The sequence below is a fragment of the Pyricularia oryzae genome, chromosome 5 (genome assembly GCF_000002495.2).
Source record: "Pyricularia oryzae 70-15 chromosome 5, whole genome shotgun sequence".
In the NCBI taxonomy this organism is placed as follows: domain Eukaryota; kingdom Fungi; phylum Ascomycota; class Sordariomycetes; order Magnaporthales; family Pyriculariaceae; genus Pyricularia; species Pyricularia oryzae.
Window position 1 is genome coordinate 3,538,374 of NC_017852.1, and position 18,926 is coordinate 3,557,299.

Consider the following 18,926-nt stretch of genomic DNA (forward strand, 5'->3'; position numbering starts at 1 on the left):
ACAGCTCTTCTCGAGGATTGGGAGATGCTATTTCATCGATAAAGTTCTCCCACAGGGGCCGGTAGCGGAATGGTTCTTCTCCGTATAACGTGCAACGTAAGAGGCCCTCCTGATTTTTCACCCAAATTTGACACATCTGTGGTTATCTCTAACTTAACTCAGTCATTTAGCCGCACGGGAGACAACTATATCATCAGTTCCGTCCATTCAGAGTCATGCAAGCACCAATTTCGTTGCAAAGCGAGTCGAGTCGGTCAATGTCAGAACAGCGATCGACACCTTTCCTGAACGCAATTTTCTGATCTACTCTTTCTCCGAACTCACCTGCTTACGGTGAAGATATCTGTCATCCCGCCGGCTCTCAAGAAGCGTATCGTCAGGGATGCTCTACTTGGTCTAGCTGCCATAGCACGACAAACGAATCATTCACACCGGTCAGCCGGGATTGTCAATTCTTGAAGCTCCTGTATCAGGATCTGAGGAGCTGACGTGGCTGCCAGACATAAAAGCAACAATATCATGCTTGACATTAATCAAGATGATGACAGTACCATAATGATAGACGACTTCCAGATAACAGATCTCGAGAACGCGCAGTACTCCCATGCGATTGATGCCACGTGGCGCACCTACGGCTACCCCCTTTGAAGAAGTTCCAATCATGCAAGAGAAACTACCTAACACACCACTCGAGAGTTTTTCTATGATATCTCAGCCATGATATGAGCAATGAGCATTTCTACATGGACACACTGCCTGTGATCCGGACCAAATAATATGTGTTAATTTAGGTAGCCTACGTCTGGCTAGGCATGATGGGCTTCTATCCGGATGAACCCAAAGATGCTTCACGCGAGCAGCAGTCGTAAAAGATCCTGCGCAAGCACCTTTCCTTCTTTGGCAACTGAAAGGGCCACGTCCCGGGTGTATGTCCCGGCTACTATGGAGCAGACAAACCTTTCGTCGAGCCTTCCTTTACCTGGGCTGGACAGACTCTGAGTTCAAAGATCTCGTCGGCAAGATCACGGCTTTGGAACCTAGGCGCAGTCTCGGCAACCGAGGCGCTACAGCACCCTTGGTTTGCGGACTGTGAAGTTTGAGCACGAGGGGAATATCTGGCATTGCACTATTCTTTTTACGTGTTTCAGGAGGGGTAGGATAATGCATGCTGGTGAGCAATAATTGATGAAGCCGCATGCCAAGAGACGCAAAGTCCTTGCTGGACGGCCAGACGGCATATCTTGGCACTCGCCAGGCACGGGGTGGACACCATCACCATCAGAGGTGGCTTATTTTCTGTTGAAGAGATAGAGATGAGATTCGACGGCGACCACTCAAGCTTCTTTCACGGCAATTCCTCCACCCGAGTCGGACGGGCCGAGTCCCCTATTACGCGAAGATCTTTGCTCAGAATAGCTACCCCTCTCGATTTTGCAGGAGTAAGAATCTAGACTTTGTTTATGTTTGTGGTCAGAGCCACACATCGCTAGTGTTCCTCTGTGTTCATTGGCCGGACCCCGCAGATCGTGAGGGTAAGCAGCGGGAGAATCCTTTTTTTTAATGTGTGCATTGTGTTGCCATCGGGCACTACCAAAGATGGTCTCATGATACTACCCTATGCTTAGTATAAATGGCAACAACTCCATGGCTCAGCTCAGGCAGCAGACACTGGTCCGGCAGTTCTGCGGCAAAGAAACCTCTGTATAACAACGATTAACACCCACAAGCAAGCAATGGCTTCCCCGAGTGACGGTATGAATGGTGTTACCAATCAGGGAAAGGTGATATACATCACTGGTGGCAGTGTAAGTATATCCATGTCTACAGGCCGCATTAGCAACACAACCCCATTCGACTGACGCAACCACCTAAACCGCCAACCAAAGAGCGGCATCGGCCTACACCTAGCGGAGCACCTCCTCTCCAAGGGCTGGCGCGTAGCCATCTCAGCCCGCCAGGCACAGCGCGGAGAGGAAGCGGCCCGCGCTCTCGACCCGACGGGCAACAAGGTCCTGTTTGTCAAGTGCGACGTGACGTCGTACGAGCAGCAGGCCGCGGCCTTCCTCGCCGTCTGGCAGCGCTGGGGCCGGCTGGACGCCTTTGTGGCCAACGCGGGCGTCACCGACTCGGAGAGCCGGTACAACCTCGTCGGCAAGGCCGAGGCCAAGGTCGAGGACGTGCCGCGCGAGCCCGACACGGCGTGTCTGGACACGGGGCTCAAGGCGGTCGTGCACGGGACGGTGCTGGCGGTGCATTACATGCGGCACAACTCGCCCGCGCCGGGAGGGGAGATCCTCGTGACGGGCAGCGTGTTTTCTGTCTATCCTGGCCCGGTCTTTCCCGAGTACGCGGCGGCCAAGGCTGGTTCGGCGAACTGGGTCAGGTCGATGGCTCCGGTGCTGCTTGGCAAGGACAACATCACCATCAACGAGATCTGTCCGGGCCCTTATAACACGAACATCATGCCGGACTTTGACAAGGCGTTTTTGCCGGAGCAGTAAGTTTTCTTGGTGGAGATTGGAGAGAATCCTATCAGTTACGGGGGTCGAATGAAGGCAAGGGGGGGCAAGGAAGGATTGGTGTAAGCTAACGCAGGGTCCACTGCAAGTCATGCAACCAAGGAGGCACTCCTCTACTCGTACCTGATGTTCCTCGAGGACAACAAGCACGAACAGACGGGCAACGTGGTGGAGGTGGCGCACGACAAGCTGATCTTCCACCCACCGGCCCCATTCCTCGGCGGTCCGGCCTCGGAGCGCATAGGGCAGAACCACGAGCCGTGGTTCGTGGGCGTCCACGGCGAGGCGAGCGGTCTGCCGGGCGCGGTGCTGAGGAATCACACGGACGAGGAGGTAGCTGCCAGCTGGAAGAAGGTCGCGGACAACAAGGCTAGGGAGGGCGACATTCCACCCGAGGCAAGAATATTTCGCCAGAGGTGGCATGAGGCGATTCCAGCATCTACTGTGTCGATAGATGTGTAGCTGGCAGGTTTGTTGAGAGTGAAGTGGTATGAAGAAGGATCTAGTAGTCAATTACAAAGGGAGACAGTCGAGATGGATCGAAGATCTTTCAAGATAAAAGACCCCAGAGAGGGATATGGAAAACAATGATCAATCAAAACTTGCCATGCGAAATGAAAAGGCTGTTGATAATGGCTGCTGCCTTGCGTGGGAACTAGCATGAGCACCCTCACAAGCTGTTCAGCGAGCAGTCCGTCCCCTGTTGAACCCTCGATGGCATGAACGGCTCTCTCGACACAAAGAGGCTGCTGATACTTTCAAGGCAGCCATGATCCGGTCATTGAGAAAAGAACTGTCGAAGAAATGGTCAAGTTCCTACCCGAATTTTGTAGACAAAGGCCAGCTCAAGGCAGATGTTGTCCAGACTATAACGGCTCGAGGCAGCAGTGGTGAAGGGATTGTTCTGCAGTTGAGAGCTTATAAAGATGCAAACATGCACCTGCTGTGAGGGTTTGGTCGTTTCCGAGTCCAATGAGCAGAAGAAAGAACAGCAGAGCCCCCCTTTATGCTCTCATTGAGTTCTATCACCTTTAGTGCAACCATCAAGCCCCCTTCGATCTTCTTCCCCCGCTCATCACTTCACATCGCCGTCAAATATGCCTCCAGTCACACGCGCCGCCAAGGCCCGCCAGGAAGCCATCGCCAAGGAGAACAACAAACCGATCGCAAAGAGGAAGGCGGCCCGAAAGAAGGCCCAGAAGGGCCCCTTGGTCGAGGAGACGCCGGCAAAGAAAAAAGCTGCGGGCAAGGCGGCCCAGTCTGCTGCGGGAACCAAGACCACTGCTGGTAGAGCCACGAAGAAGAAGGCTGCTGGCAGCGCGGCGGAGAAACAGGCCGAGCCACCTGCTTCGACACCGTCTGCACCGGCGGCGGCTGCGGTCAAGGCCAAATCTACGCCCAAGCCCGCGCAGGCAGTAAAGGGCAATCCGACCGCGGAGAAGCTGGTGGCACCAAAGAAGCCAGCCACGGAGAAGCCAGTGTTAGCAAAGAAGCCCGCCGTCGAGACCGCCAAGCCAGGTCCGCAGCCCGCCAAGCGCAGAGTCGCTGCCAACCCGGCACCAAGTAACAGGGCCCGATGCAAGAGAGTCAGATGGACTGCGACAGCCACCGTGGCGCAGGCCGAACCTCGCTGGGCCAAGAAGAGCAAGGATGACGACGAAGACGAGGAGGAGAGTGACGATGAGGTCGAGGATGAGGTCCAAGACAAGCCAGGCGTCGGATCCGTAAAGGACAAGAAGAGATATGTTCCTGAGAACAAAGTCGCGAATGTGAAGGCCAAGCCCGCAGCGTCAGTTGCAGAGTCCGTCCCAAAACCCATCAGCAAGAAGTTGGCCCTCAGGAAGCCCAACGAAAAAGTCGCGATCCCGGAGGATCTCAAGTCTATGGTGAAGAGATCCTCTGACGGTACTACGTTTGACTGCAAGATCCCTGCGAGAGAGCACAAGAAAGGTGAGCTGCTGCTCTGGGCCCTGAAGGAGAACCCCAAAGCTGTGAATTTGCAGCTGCGCCTGAACCCGCTCAACACCAAGCAAGCCTTTGCAGGCTTCAGATTTGCGCTCAGCTTCAGAGCCGGGACCCACCCGTTCAAGTACGGGGTCGGGCTTTGCGATGCGACAAAGGAATGGACAACAGGCAACGCCGGGGCGCGACTGGACAACTTCCTCGCCCTTGTCATGAGCAGAGACCTCCACGCTGCATTCCACGACGACGCCTCCAGCAACCCGTCGGCGACGCTATCCAAGGTGGTCAAGGTGGTCCAGAGCGTCTTGTCGGCCATCAGTTTCGGGACCGAGTGCATCGTCTGCTCGAAGCCCTTCAACACCACGGTCTGGCGGCCCGTCGCCTGCTCGCCAGACTGCCGAGAGGTCATGGCCACGTGGCCGCTGGAGCTCCTCGTCTCGCCGCTCCTGCTCGACCACCTGGCCCTCGACCTCTTGCTGGGCTGCATCTACACCGAGCACTTTGGCGAGCGCGTGGCCGGCATGGCCAACCTCCCGGCGCGAGCCAAACGGCTCAAGTGGAGCGACATGGTGCACGCGCTCAACACCTTCCCCAAGCTGCACGGCGACATGACCCTTGCGTCTATAGAGGGTGCGGACGCCGGCAGCCCCGGCAGGCGCTCGGCTCTGTTCTGGCTCTCGTTTGCGTTCCCGGGCTGCCTCGTCTCGGCCTCGCAGGCGGCGACGGTGCAGTACGTGCCCACGACATCGTGGCAGCCTGGGCAGCCAGAGAGCGAGCAGGTGCACCAGTTTGTGCTGCTCAACTCTACGGTGGAGCGCCAGGTGGCATTCCGAGCCCGCGGGACGCAAGCCGGCGAGGCCTGCTTCCACGGGACACCTCACCAAAACCTGCTGCCGATCCTGGCGGACGGGCTGCGCCAGACGAGAGGCCGGTACGTGCCAATCTGGTTTGGGTATTGCTTTGGCAAGTCGGATACTTATCAACGCAACATGACATTCCAGTCGTGGCCAAACAGCGTCTTTGGGGGATGCTGCATCATCTTTGGCATAGAAAACCGCGGTCCAGCAGGTAAACCGCACTATTTCCTAGACTCCTTTGCGGAGGGTTTCACAAAGGAGCAGTCGGAGCTCATGGTGCGCAATGTGTTCGTCTACAAGAGACCAGTGGGGGGAATGGCGCAGTGGTTAAGCGCCATGGCTGTTACTTGAGTAACGTAGGTTCGAATCCTGCTCCCTCCACCTCCTCCCCGCTTACCCGTGGCAAGGATAACCCGGCTGGCTATCGACAACAACCACCCGCCTGTGCCGTCGAGCCCACACTTGTTGGGAACTTCGTCTCCATGGCTACAAACGACCGACAGCTCCGCTGTTTGGACACAGGCCCCTCTCGATGAAGAGCCGTCAACTGCCGTCAGACGAATCCTCCGTGCGCCTGAAGGCACGGGGTCGCGTCAGTGAACAAACCTGTAAGCAGGACCGGGCACGAACCCGGTCAGGCTCGATTCGCTTCTATGCCCTTGTTTTCCGCTGTGTAAATAGAGAAAAATAGAAAGCGCGCCGAGATACCCCTCGGGAGGTTGCTAACGGCCGGCTAATGAGCCGGGCCGAGCCCGGCGTTAAATAATACTACTACTACTACTACTACTACATACAAGAGACCAGTGCCAAGTGACTTTCTGCTCGGCTCCCAGACCCGCAGCGTCATGGAGAAGACGTTTTCTCTGATTGAGGAGCAACGGGTGGATGAGGTCAGGGGGCCAGCCCAATTGCATAGTGAGATGAAGCTGTAGTGGCGACGGTGGTGTGATGGGCGGCTGGGAAGGCAGGCGTCAATCTTGTAGCCTAAGACTTGGAATTGAGCAAAGGAACCGGCGAGCCTTGAATCTAGACATCCGTACGCATCAATATAAACTTTGTGGTAGAATGGCAAAATGCCTCACAGTTTATGTTTGGAATATGCTGAAATTGGCACACCGGAGAAACAAATTGATCATGACACCCGACTTCAATGGCAACTTGCCGTGATGTAATAATGGACGGTGCGAGGTAACGATACGCAGAACATTTTGTGATTGAAACCCGGCAATTTGTGAAAGCTTTATCAAGGGGACTCGATTTCTTCATGTTGGTGCAAATCGAATGAAATAGAAGGGAAAAAAAAAAAAGAATGAAATGAGTAATGTTTAATAAAGAGACAAAAGAAAAGAAAAGAATGGTAGGTAGAAAACTCAAAAAAGAATCGTTGGACGCGTTCGGGAATTGAGCCCGACGTGGGGGTCGAACCCACAGCCTTGAGATTAAGAGTCTCACGCTCTACCGATTGAGCTAGCCGGGCGTCCTATTTGATGAAGGACAGTTGTCTCCAGATTGGTTATAACCATGAAAAACAGTAATTTTGCCAAATGCTCGACTTTGTCTTCTTAAAACACCTGCTTGCCACGATGCCAATCATGGCAGCGGCAAAGCTGTCTCACAGACAGTGCACAGTGTATCTACTTTCCACCTCTGGGATCTTGGCAAATGACAAGGCGACACGGAACGTACAGCCTATGCTAGACGGCACAGGAGGCTAAACATGTGGGTCCCAGGAAGTGTCGTCTAGAAACGAGCAACATTTCGCCTCCTGAGCCGCTGCGTGGACTGCTTCCCTTGGTGATCTTGGGTGCAGGTATCGCCAGTGTCTTGATCAGGGCGCTGAGACGGTGGGGCTGCCGGCCCATTCCGCCGAACCGACGGCTTATTGAGTCATGGGTCCGTCTGGTTGAGCTGCAGGGCCGAGCTGCAGGGCCAGCGAGGTTTATGGACGAGCAAGTATGCCGTCAACGGCCAAGGTCACATGCATGAATGTCTGGCGCGATGATCTTGTTGATGCTTTTGTTGACCAGTTTCGACAAGTGGAAAAAGTTGCGTGGTTGGATCCAGAGGGGACTAGTTCTAGTTCTAGTTCTAGTCAGAGCGCTGGAGAAGACGCTTTGTCGCAAAGGTGCGGCTTAACTTTTGCAATACGACTCGACGATGCACTTGAACTGCCTCACCAGTCCTTCTTGGATCTTAGATATCAGCAATGCTGAGGCGTTGGGAAGGAACCGCATCGGATAATGTCAACCATGCAATAGTTCGGTATATTTTGCGGGATGAGAGACCCCGGCATTATACGTCACTCGTCCATCATACCCGGTTGCTTCGAATAACCTTAACCAAACAGCAGATTACATGATTACCGAGATTCGGAAAAACCTGGACGCCAACTCGATACAGGATTTGAAGTAATACACAAGGTCTTGTGACAACCTTTGACAGCAAGGCTGCGCCAGAGCGTCCTTGATCAGCGGTCTGCGGCACTCGGTTGCATATATGACAAGGTGCCCAAGTCGATTCTCCAGGATGCAAAGTTACGTCAATACATGTTCTCTCCCCAAGCTCGGGTAATATCACCGTCACGACACCCGATCTGGGGTTTAGTAGCTAAAATAACTAAATATACATTCTGCATGGTTGCTTTCTCTTCTTTTCACTCGGCGAGCCCGCACGTTGAAAGGCTACCTTATAACAAAAGCATTTATGACAAATCAGGTGGTTGCTTTTTTTTTCTTCTTTCTTGTCTTTAGATCTAGTCAGAATCAGTGGTGATCGGCAGCGGGCGATTCCGCCTACTGAAGAGTGGTCAAAAATTATTTATAGCAAGTCGAGTCAGGGTTTGTAGCTTGTCAAAAGGTTATCGTAGGCTGTTTATATGGGTAAGGTAGGTAAAAAAGTCTGCCTTGCTGAGTCGCGGGGATGCCGTATGTAGATCTTGACAACGATGGGGGTTTTCTTTGTTAAAGACAAAAAAGAAAAGTGTTCAACCTAGTTCTAAATTAAACAGACACATGACTTGCTGAACTAAGCAATCCAGACGTTGAGGCTCCTTCACCCAGCATAAACTTGCTGCATGCTTTTGACATGAGCTCTATAAATCATAAGCCTCCCGTCGTTGTGATGAGTTCGATCTGGAGTTCTGAACCAACCACCTGGTTCTCATCTCACTCTCTCTCTTTTGTTTGCTCTTTTTTCATTCGCTCTTTTTTTTTGTTGCTTTGCTCTTTTGTTTGGTTGAATTTCGAGTCCTTTTTGGGGCTTGATCTTCTCAAACTTTACACTCTTTTTTTCTTTCTTTCTTTCTTTCTGCTCCAAAATGCATCTTCACTCTTTTCTCTCGACATTGCTGTGTCTGTCATCACTGTCGGGCCATGTTGCGGCTGAGGCGACCGAGCGGTTGGGCCAGCCGGGGAACCAGCTGGTCCACCAGCCGACGGACCAGGCAGGTCACCAGCCGACGAACCAGCTAGCTCTCCAGCCGACGGACCAGCTAGCTCTCCAGCCGGCGGACCACCCGGGGGAGAAGCCAAAGTACCAGCCAAAGAACCACCCAAATGACGACACCGGCGGCACCATTTACCGAGCTTCTCGCACCCCTCCGCTCGGGTCCGGGTTCGGAGCAATCACCAGGCGCGACAGGGACGAGGAGACGATTATGGGGAAAAACCTCCAGGAGGTGGTCCGAAGGGGCACGCTGGAGTTTGCCCGCAGCCGCAAGAACCGGAAGAGAAGGTGGTACGTCTACCACATCAACGCGACGGACCCGATGATCCAGTGGGGCCTGGAAAGGCTGAACAACCCAAACCATGCCTCCTGGACAGATCTCGCCAAGCTGGCCCCGATGGGCTGGAAGGCCGTCAAGGGTTGGGACACGTACTGGGGCGAGGGGTACAGCACGCGCTACGAAGGATGGACGCCGAACCGGGATAAATACAACCCCAACGACTGGGTGGATCGTCAGGTGGACGTGGTCAGCAGGAAGATCTACCGGCCCGCCGTGCAGACGCCGGCGTTCTACTCGCAGAGGGGCGCCATCACGGCGGACCACGCAAGGTTCGAGCCCGTCATGTTTGGAGGCGACGCCGACAAGCGGCAGCTCATCAACATAATGGGAAACAAGTACCCTAATACCAGATGGTATCTCTATCGTCTCGAGTGGACCCCGGAGTACAAGTCCAAGCTTGCAGAGGTGCCGAGGATGGTGCGCGACCTGTCCGAGCAGCAGCTCGAGGCTGAATTCCCCATGCCTTTTAGCGCCGTCACTCACTGGGAGGAGTTTATCGGCACCCAGCGCCAGCGTTCCTTTGGCAACAGTGAGAATAACCTAAAGCGCTATGGGTCTTGAGCTTGCAAACCCGGCTTCATTCTGGCGCTGGTTCTAGCCTGCGAAATGTCTGTCTGGGGGTGTCTGTCTGGGGGTGGGGAGCTGGTTAATGGCGTTGGCAGTGTGATGCCCCAGAACATCGGATAATAGTGTGAGAAAGTCAAGGGGGAAGAAGCTTTGTTTTTTGTTTTTTTTTTGTTTTTTGTTGGCTTGTTTAATATGGTTTTGGTTGGTTAGACTGCTTTAGTGAGATGGGAGTTGGGTTTATAGATTATAGATTTGTTAATGTTTGGCTGTTACCCCTGAAACATGAAAACTCGAACAAACAATTAGTCTAAAGTCTAGAGTACATGCGGCCATGTCTAGGATTCTATTCTAATTAAGCAGTCTCGCTCGCAAACATGAGCTAGGACAGTTCAAATTTACTAGGAAAGAAACCTCTCCAACGCCTTGTCGATAACATTTATCATTTGGTAAGCCTGAGAACAAGTTTGTTAGCAAATGCGTCGTTGATACGGCAGACAAAGACGAGTAGAGAAATTCATATAAAGAGGCTTACATCCGGAGGAACCATGATAGAGCGGTGATGACCGTCCACCGCAACGCACTCGACCTTGTCGCCCACCAGCTTCTCCCAGCCGTTGGGGCCAAACTCGGTCCTGTCAAAGCAGAACCACTCACCGACGCCCAGCGGGTCGGACATGTCTGGAAAGTCCTCCTTCCTCAGGCCGTTGCCCATGCCCTTCTTGGCCCAGATGATGAGGGTGCCGTGGCGGGGGGTCTTGGTCATGGGTTTCGGGTGGTACCTGTTGAGGGCGCGAAAGTTGCTGATGAGGTGGGCGCCCAGGTCGGCGCCGCCGGGCAGCGGGGCAAACACCTTGTCGAGGCCCGTGGTCTCGCACCAGTACTCCCACAGCTCGCGCGTCGTGTCGATCCACTGCGGCAGCGGCCGCGGGCAGTGCATGTCGATGAAGACGAGCCCCAGCACCTCGTCGCCCGCCTCGCCCAGCAGCCGCGCGCACTCGTAGGCCAGCACGCAGCCCGCCGACCAGCCGCCCAGCAGGTACGGGCCGCGGGGCTGCCGCGCCCGGATCGCCGCCAGGTACAGCGCCGTCGCCTCCTCGATGGTGCAGTCGAAGCGCTCGGGCTCCTTGACCCACGGCGAGTGCAGCCCGTAGACGGCGATGTTGCTGGCCAGGTTGGGCAGCTGCACGAACGAGGTGACCGACCCGGACCCGTCGGGGAAGAGGAACAGGGGCGGCACGCCGTCTTGCTCCTCGCCCTGGATGAGAAAGTCCTCGACCACGAACTCGTCTTGGAGCTTGGTGGTGGTGACGGTGGAGGCGACGGAGGTGATTGTGGTGGGGGTAGACTTGTGTTGCTGGCTGGGAGGGTCGATCTCGACCATCATGCCCGAGTCGGAGCCTTCGGTCGCGGAGGAAAACATGTCGTAGCCCGATTCGGCGTCGGAGCTGTCGTTGGGGGTCGACAAGCACGGCGACTCGGCCCTTTCCTGCTCAAACTGATCCGGCGATGGCGCCCTTGCCGCCGATGGCTCCTCCGTCGTAGTGGTGCCGAACTCGCGACGGATGTCGGCCACGGTCAGGCATGTTCGGAACTTGGCTGCCGAGATTTGGATGCCCTTGTCCGACTTCATCTTGGACGCCAGCACGATGTTCATCAGCGAATCCACGCCGAGGTCTGCCAGATTTGTGACGCTGTCAAACTCTTCCTTGTCCCAGCCTGTTTCCTCCGAGATCAGGTCCAGGAGCATCTCGGCCACGTCGACCTGGGGCTTCGATGGTGCCTTGGACTGGACGGGTGCCGAGGTCATCGACCCGTAGCCGGGGCAGATGGTCCTGTCCATCGCAGCCTCTCTAGGCTGGGCTGGGATGGAAGTGGAGTGGGCAGAGTGATCTTTGCGGCCCAAGTCAGGCAGAGATGTCAGGGCCATCTCCTGGTGGTCCTTGACCAGTGGCGCAGCCGTCACCTGCTTCTGCCCGGCACGCCGAACTTGCACAGTCTTGTACACGACGTCGGAGCAGATCCCGACGAGCTTCTCACCCCTAAACACGAAAACGTCTCCGACGTAGCCCTCCTCGGTGGGCTCGATCCGGGTGTAGGCCTGGTACGTATCGACGTCGGTGAGCTCCTCCTCAAAGACGATCTCCCCGACGGCGACGGCAATATTGGCCTCCTCCGTGGGCCCGTCCGGATGGCCGTTGAGCATGTAGCCGGCCAGGTGGAAGACGCAATCGCGCCAGTACATGTTGAAGGCGTCGCGCTCGCCCGTGGCCGAGGGGCTGCTCGGGAGGCGGATGGTGCACGCGGCCTCGCGCCCGTCCTGGCTCAGCCAGCACTGCTGGATCCCCTGGAAGCCCTTGCCGTAGTGCACGTAGCGCTGGAACAGCTGGTATATGAGCGACGTGCGCAGCAGGTGGCCCTCGCCCTGCGCGACCGCCTTGACCAGGCCGTCCAGCCGGTTGCGCACAAAGAACAGGAACATCGGCGCGGCCTTGGTCTTGAGCGCCGCCCCCTTTTCGTACGCGATGCCCACGGCGCCGAGAGGCAGCGTATCGTGGCCGTCGCGAACGCTGAACTCGACCCTCACGCCGCGGCCGTGGCACACCGCCCTGGTGAGGAGGAGCGACGCGTCCGAGGCGGTGCTGATGATCAGCGGCCTGTTCATCTCCAGCCCCTGGATGACCATGGACGAGATCTCTGGCGGCTGCACGAGGTTCCGGTGCTTGGAGATCAGGTACTTGGCAGCAGCGAGGGCCATTTCGCAAAAGGCGGAGCCGGGGAAGATGGGGACGCCGTTGACCAGGTGGTTCTGCGCGGCGGCGACCATCTCCGGGTGGTCCACGCGGGACACAAAGTGCGCCGTGATGGTGCCGTCCGCTGCGACCTGCTCGTCCTTGACGTACTGCAGATACGAGGTGAGGTACGTCATCTCCGGGACGACTGGCGGAGGAGCCATAGGTTTGGCGTCCCTGACGGCGAACGCCGTGGACGTCGGGTGGACGTACGGACGCCAGTAGTCGACGAGATCAAACGAGTAGCTCGGCATGTCGAGCAGCTCGAGGCCGGGCTCGTAGTGGCGGTGGTAGTTGTGCCAGTCGACGTGGTGGCCCCTGCAGTAAGCCGAGGCCACCAGCTCGCTCAGGGTCGCCCAGACCTCGCGTCCCTTTTTCAAAGCCGGAACGAGGCGATTCGAGTCCTTGATGCCGAGTGTCTTGCGCACCATGGACGTGTTCACGGCGTCGGGGCCAATCTCCACCCAGATCGTGTCCTTGTCCGCCAGGCCGCCTGCGCTGATGGCCTCGACCGTGGCCACAAAGTCGACGGCCTCCCTGGTCTGACGGGACAGGTACTTGGGCCCGAGGGTGCCGCCATCTTTGATGATGCGCCCGAGGAGGGTCGAGGCCACGGGTATCTGGGGTGACGAAAAGTGAACCTCCTCAGCCAGCCGCTCCAAATCTTCAGCGATGTTCTCCATCTGACTGGAGTGGAAGCCGTACTGCACTGGAAGAATGGTCGTCTCGATCCCACGGTCTCTGCGGACGGCAGCCTGCAGGTCGTGGATCTCTTTCAAAGGCCCACTGACCACGGTTGCGCTGGGGGTGTTTTTGCACGCGATGCAGCAACCTCTGCTGTTGGCAATCATCTTGTCCGCCTCGCCGCTGCCGACCGGCAACACCAGCATGCCATAGTCGCCGGCCCTGCAGTGCTGACCCAAAAGCCCAGCGCGCCTGCCGACGAGGTACAGCGTGTCGCCCAGGGACAGGACGCCAGCGGCGCACAGACCTGCGTACTCGCCCAGGCTGTGGCCCATCACCACGTCGGGCCTGAGTAGTAGTAGTAGTAGTAGTAGTATTATTTAACGCCGGGCTCGGCCCGGCTCATTAGCCGGCCGTTAGCAACCTCCCGAGGGGTATCTCGGCGCGCTTTCTATTTTTCTCTATTTACACAGCGGAAAACAAGGGCATAGAAGCGAATCGAGCCTGACCGGGTTCGTGCCCGGTCCTGCTTACAGGTTTGTTCACTGACGCGACCCCGTGCCTTCAGGCGCACGGAGGATTCGTCTGACGGCAGTTGACGGCTCTTCATCGAGAGGGGCCTGTGTCCAAACAGCGGAGCTGTCGGTCGTTTGTAGCCATGGAGACGAAGTTCCCAACAAGTGTGGGCTCGACGGCACAGGCGGGTGGTTGTTGTCGATAGCCAGCCGGGTTATCCTTGCCACGGGTAAGCGGGGAGGAGGTGGAGGGAGCAGGATTCGAACCTACGTTACTCAAGTAACAGCCATGGCGCTTAACCACTGCGCCATTCCCCCCACGTCGGGCCTGAGACCCCAGAACCGCAAGAGGTCCACCAGTGCCGTCTGCAGAGCCACCAGGGACAGCTGCTCCTGGGCGGCGACCACCTCGGGGGCTGCTGCTGCTGCTGCTGCGCCTCTGTGCTGCTCCTGGCCCTGTATGTACTCCACGACAGAAGGAAAGCCGTACAAGTCGCACAGGCGCTGGGCCGCCATGATGCCGCTTCGAAACTGCGGCGATGTCTCAAACAGCTGGGATGCCATTCCCCTGTACGCCGCGCCCTGTCCTGTAAAAGTAAACACGACGGTGCCCGGTCGTTTTGCCGAGTGTTCTGTCCTGCTCGTCTCCTTCAGCAGCAGCCTGCCGAGCTCTTTCGTGTCTGCCACGGTCCAGGCCGCGCGCACATCGTGCTGTTTTACCCGGCGTGCCGAAGTCGTATAGGCCAGGTCGGCCACCGAGGCGTCCTTGTGGCTGATGAGGTAGTCCAGGATGCGGCGTTCGTTCCTCTTCATGACGTTGAAGGTGTGGCCGGAACAGACCACAACGTGATGCGTCCTCGGGTCCTTGACGTGCTTTCCTGGCCCCATGCTCTTTGGCAAAGCCAGCTTGGACGGGGGCGGGGACAGAACGAGGCAGGTGTTGCCCCCGGTGGCGTCGAAGCAGTTCAGGATGGCCTTTTTGCCCGCGGCAAGATGCTGCCGGCCGTTGGCGATGTGTATATGCCGGCCGGCCAGGTGAGGAAACTCGGGGTTCAACCGGACGGGGTTGACGGGGTTGTCGAAGCCCGGCTGCGGCGGGATGACGCCCTTGTTTTTGAAAATCATGGCCACCTTGATGAGCGCCACGATGGCGGCCCCGGCCTCGGCGTGCCCGACGTTGGCCTTGACGGCGCCGAGGACGAGCTGGTTGTCGGGGGCGCGCGAGCCACCAATCACGTTGGCGATGGCCTTGACCTCGCACACGTCGCCGGCCACGGTGCCGGTGCCGTGGGCCTCGACGTAGCCGACGTCCTCGGGGGCGGCGTCGGCCATGCGCATGGCCTGGTGGAAGACGCGCTCCTGGCTCGGCTGGTGCGGGTGGGTGATGGACGAGGCGTAGGCCGAGTGGTTGCGCGCCCAGCCGTCGACCACGCCCAGGATCCTGTCGCCGTCCAGCTCGGCGTCCTCGAGCCGCTTCAGCACCACGGACCCGACCGCCTCGCCGCGGCAGTACCCGTCCACGTCGTCGCGAAAGGTCTTGCAGCTGCCCGTCGGCGACAGGAACCCGCCCTTGGCCAGCCCGGCCATGGCGTCCGGCGAGCACGCGAGCATCGACCCGCCCACCACCGCCGTGTCGCAGTCGCCCCGCACCAGCGACGAGCACGCCAGCGCGATGGCCACGGCGCTGGATCCGCACGCCGCGTCCACCGTGAAGGCCGGGCCCTCCCACTTGAAGTAGTGGTGCAGCCGCCCGGCGCCAAAGGCCCTCGCGATGGACGGCACGTAGTGCGTCTCGATGCCGTGCTGGTGGTTGATGTCGCGCCAGTCGTCCGAGCTCTGCGCGATGAAGGCGCTGATGCGCGTCTTGTCCGTCGACGGCGTCGCGTTGGGGGCGTACCCCGCGTCCTCGAGCGCCTCGTACGTCGTCAGCATCTGGAGCCGGTGCATCGGCTCCATCTGCTCGGCCTCGCGCGGAGATATGTTGAAGAGTTTGGCGTCGAACTGGCCGGGGCTGTTGAGGAAGCAGCCGTACGGCAGTGTTGCGTCGGGTCCGAGAGCATGCTTCCATGCGTCGAGGCCGAAGCGGGATTCAGGAACCTTTTTGTTTTTTTTCGGTGGTCAGCTTGGAATTTGGGAAACGCTTGCTGCTAGTCTGCTATGTGCATACGATGGTGAGTAACCTACCAATTTATGTGACTCTCGACCCGCCAGCAAATTCTGCCAGAACTCGTCCACGCTTTCAGCGTCGGGGAACCTCCCGCTCACACCGACGATGGCGACGCGCCCCGACCCATTTCGCAACGCCGGCTGCGGCCTGGGCACGGCGCCCTCGACAACCGTCAGGGTGAGGTCGCGGGAGCCCAGCGAGTTCTTGAGGGCCGAGACGGCGTTGGCCCCGCCGATGAGCAAGACCTGCAATTCCGAGCCGGTCGGCACGCTTTCCGCCGCCGCGTCCATGGTGCCGTCCATGTCGAGCCGCAGCGTGGCGATGTCATCCAACACCTGACCCAGCAGGTCCTTGAGGGTTCTGGCCTGGAACGGCCGGCATTTGCTGGTGGACATGATGCTGACGGCCGGGGACGGCTGTCGCTTGAGCAGCTCGCTGTTTGCGCCGAGGATGTAGGCGGTGTCCAGGCCGGGGAGGTGCGACGCGTGCACGCAGCCGTTGGCCCTGTACAGCTCCGTGACCGATGCTTGGCGCAAGACGCTGGACTCGTGGAAGAGTCTGCTCATGGTGGAGGGAGGGCCAAAGACCGCCGACCAGGACCTCGCCGCCACCGCAATGTACGCCCGCTTGTGCGTTGGAAGCCTCTGGGGGTCCGTTAGCGTGAGCTCCTTTTCTTTCTTTCCGTTTTTTTTTCTTTTTTTTTTACGACGTTCATGTTGCGCCGATGCAAACGTACCTGAGCCTGGTGAAAGCTGTCCAGGGCGGCCTCGATCTCGCTCGGGGTCTGGCCCACCACCAGATAGCCCCAGATGCCATCGCCGCCCTCTACCGCGCGCGATCGCCGATGCAGCTCCAGCCGGAGCCTGAACGCGACGCCGACCATCGCCAGCGCCACGCTTGCCAAGTCGCGCACATCCCGGGCAGCCGCCAACGCTACCGCGGGCAAAAGGCCGGTGCACAACCCGACCGCCTGTACGGGCGGACCGTGGGCTTTGGGAGACAAGAGTGTAGGATCCTGCTCGGCGTGTCTGAATTTTTTCTGATATTAGTCAAAAAGCCAAAAAAGGCCAAAAAAGTCCTCTTGGAAGGGGTTGGCAACCGTTGGACGTACAGGATAAGTTCTCCAAGTCGCGCTATGCACGAAAACGTGGTATGAATGATGCCCGTCTCATCTTTTACCTCGTCAAACCTTTCCGGGGACGAGAGCAGCGTATCCAGGGATTCGAGCTCCACGAGCTTGTGCGTGCCCGTCTGCCGCGCCTCGAGCCTGATGGTGTCGAGGGCGTCGGATAGGAACTTGCGGGCAAGAGGAGACTTTTGCTTGGCTGCGGCAACTACCTTGTTCAAGCTCGATCCGAACTCTATGGTCTGGTCGCCAAAGAGAAAGAGTTTGGTGCTCTCCATGCTCTGGCCGTTGGCTTTGGGCTCCATTGTGACGGGTAGAAGCGGTCAAAAGCTAAACTTGTTCAATCTTTGGATAGTGGGGGAAGAGATTAGCGCATTAGGTATTTGTCCAAAGTTCGGCCAGAGGTAACTTTCCAAATCCTCAGACGGTTTATTTCAGCTGGTTGCGGAGCCTCTAATAGGTATTTATACAGTCCCATATAACAACAGTCTTGGTTAACACGAGTGCAACTTAATGACGAGATGAACAAACTGTATTCGTATTGTTAGCCTTTTTTGCTACAGACTCAAAGTATCGCTCGTCATAACGTGTTGAATCGCTACATACCGTAGCACTAGGGGTCATTTCCTGTAATATTCGAGTCAGTCAGTATATCGAGGTATTTGATAAACTTTTAGATATCATCCGACAGTTATATACTATACACATATAGTTTGCAATTCTCTGACAAGAGATAAGATTTGCCTCTCATTCAGTCACAACCCCCCGAAGCTGGACGAGGCATGCGTGGACCCAGCGTGGTAAAAATAGCCATGCAAACATGGCTAAGCTTTGTTTAGGTTCGCCCATGAATAGCCTAGCATTGGCAACGTGCTACCGAGATGATCGGCTAGGCTGCTGTATTACAAGTCCTTGGATTCAAGGTTTGACCATGATTTTATGCAGTTTGCCGCCAAGTTGGATCCAGGGTATGGTACCAAACAAACTTCATGCATAAACGCTGCAGCTAGCGGCAGAGGAGGCTACGTGACTTGATTTAACCAAACTAGCTTTGCGTTGTGCGTTGGGAATAAACAGTTTAATACAACAAGCTGCTGTTAACGCATTCTGGCACATCGAGTTGAAAATCAGCACAGGGTGGGAATATTTGGGTGCGGTTTGGCTGGGGATAAGTCGGAGTTGAACCTATGTGCATAGTGTTGCAGGTTGCAACTTGCTGGGTGGGTTAAAGATTGGTCACTTGGCCGCTGAATAGCCAAAAGCAACCACTCGATAGTCCAGCCCTTTGACCAAGTATAGTATTTGCCGATGATGGAGGACCCCTGGTAGATGTTTCCAGAATTCTTGTTTAGTTTCGAAAATTGATTCTGTAAGATTTGATTTACTCAGTTCATTTGGCGAGAACATGGCACCGCCGAGACTTGTGCAGTAACGTTGCGTACCCCCTGTTCGGCACCCCCCCTGTTCGGCACCCAAAAATAACAACACTTTTATTTTTATCCTCCAACTTCTATTATAAATATCTCGATGAATCTGTCACTTTTGGATTTACTTTTTTCTGATTTTAATTCTCCATTTTCCAATGAAGCAATATACTGAAAAACAGCTTATATCTGCAATTAACGACGTCAATAATGGCAATCCAATTGCAAAAACCTCCCGAAAATGGGGAATACCTAGGTCTACACTTCAAAGTCGACTTAAAGGTTCTCAACCTTATAAAAAAGCACAAAGCCCTTTTCAAAGGCTTTCCACGGAACAGGAAAAGCATTTGGCTGATTGGGTACTTACCCAAACAGCTTTAGGGCTTCCGCCAACGCATCAAGAATTACGCTTTTTTGCCGAACGAATTCTTCAAGCCGCCGGAGAGACAAAAGGCCTTGGAAAACGTTGGATAACTCGTTTTTTGGCTCGTTATCCAATCCTTAAAACCCAAAGGCCCCGTCGAATAGATAA

At 56.5% G+C, this 18,926-nt stretch overlaps 4 protein-coding genes, 1 non-coding gene and 2 pseudogenes across 7 annotated transcripts; 4 read left to right on the plus strand and 3 right to left on the minus strand.

The window, feature by feature from the left end:
• Positions 1 to 1,694: 1,694 nt before the first annotated feature.
• Positions 1,695 to 3,131, plus strand: MGG_00244 (15-hydroxyprostaglandin dehydrogenase). Its single transcript, XM_003718814.1, has 3 exons — positions 1,695 to 1,805; positions 1,887 to 2,497; positions 2,609 to 3,131. The coding sequence occupies exons 1-3, from the start codon at positions 1,734 to 1,736 to the stop codon at positions 2,979 to 2,981; spliced, it is 1,056 nt and encodes a 351-aa protein (XP_003718862.1). The 5' UTR covers positions 1,695 to 1,733; the 3' UTR covers positions 2,982 to 3,131.
• A 485-nt stretch (positions 3,132 to 3,616) lies between these two features.
• Positions 3,617 to 5,938, plus strand: MGG_00243 (uncharacterized protein; the record flags this gene model as incomplete). Its single annotated transcript, XM_003718815.1, has 2 exons — positions 3,617 to 5,412; positions 5,746 to 5,938. The coding sequence occupies 2 exons, from the start codon at positions 3,617 to 3,619 to the stop codon at positions 5,936 to 5,938; spliced, it is 1,989 nt and encodes a 662-aa protein (XP_003718863.1).
• On the plus strand, positions 5,648 to 5,719 carry MGG_20250 (annotated as a pseudogene). Its single transcript has one exon. The product of its transcript is annotated as a tRNA-OTHER (tRNA).
• Positions 5,939 to 6,742: 804 nt separating the features above from the next.
• Positions 6,743 to 6,815, minus strand: MGG_20251. The gene has a single exon. It is a non-coding gene; the product is annotated as a tRNA-Lys (tRNA).
• Positions 6,816 to 8,654: 1,839 nt separating this feature from the next.
• On the plus strand, positions 8,655 to 9,683 carry MGG_00242 (uncharacterized protein; the record flags this gene model as incomplete). The annotated part of the gene is made up of 1 exon (XM_003718816.1): positions 8,655 to 9,683. The coding sequence occupies one exon, from the start codon at positions 8,655 to 8,657 to the stop codon at positions 9,681 to 9,683; it is 1,029 nt and encodes a 342-aa protein (XP_003718864.1).
• A 404-nt stretch (positions 9,684 to 10,087) lies between these two features.
• Positions 10,088 to 17,275, minus strand: MGG_00241 (polyketide synthase; the record flags this gene model as incomplete). The annotated part of the gene is made up of 7 exons (XM_003718817.1): positions 10,088 to 10,141; positions 10,222 to 13,510; positions 13,718 to 13,782; positions 13,963 to 15,774; positions 15,862 to 16,488; positions 16,581 to 16,872; positions 16,956 to 17,275. The coding sequence occupies 7 exons, from the start codon at positions 17,273 to 17,275 to the stop codon at positions 10,088 to 10,090; spliced, it is 6,459 nt and encodes a 2,152-aa protein (XP_003718865.1).
• Positions 13,924 to 13,995, minus strand: MGG_20252 (annotated as a pseudogene). Its single transcript has one exon. The product of its transcript is annotated as a tRNA-OTHER (tRNA).
• Positions 17,276 to 18,926: the final 1,651 nt, after the last annotated feature.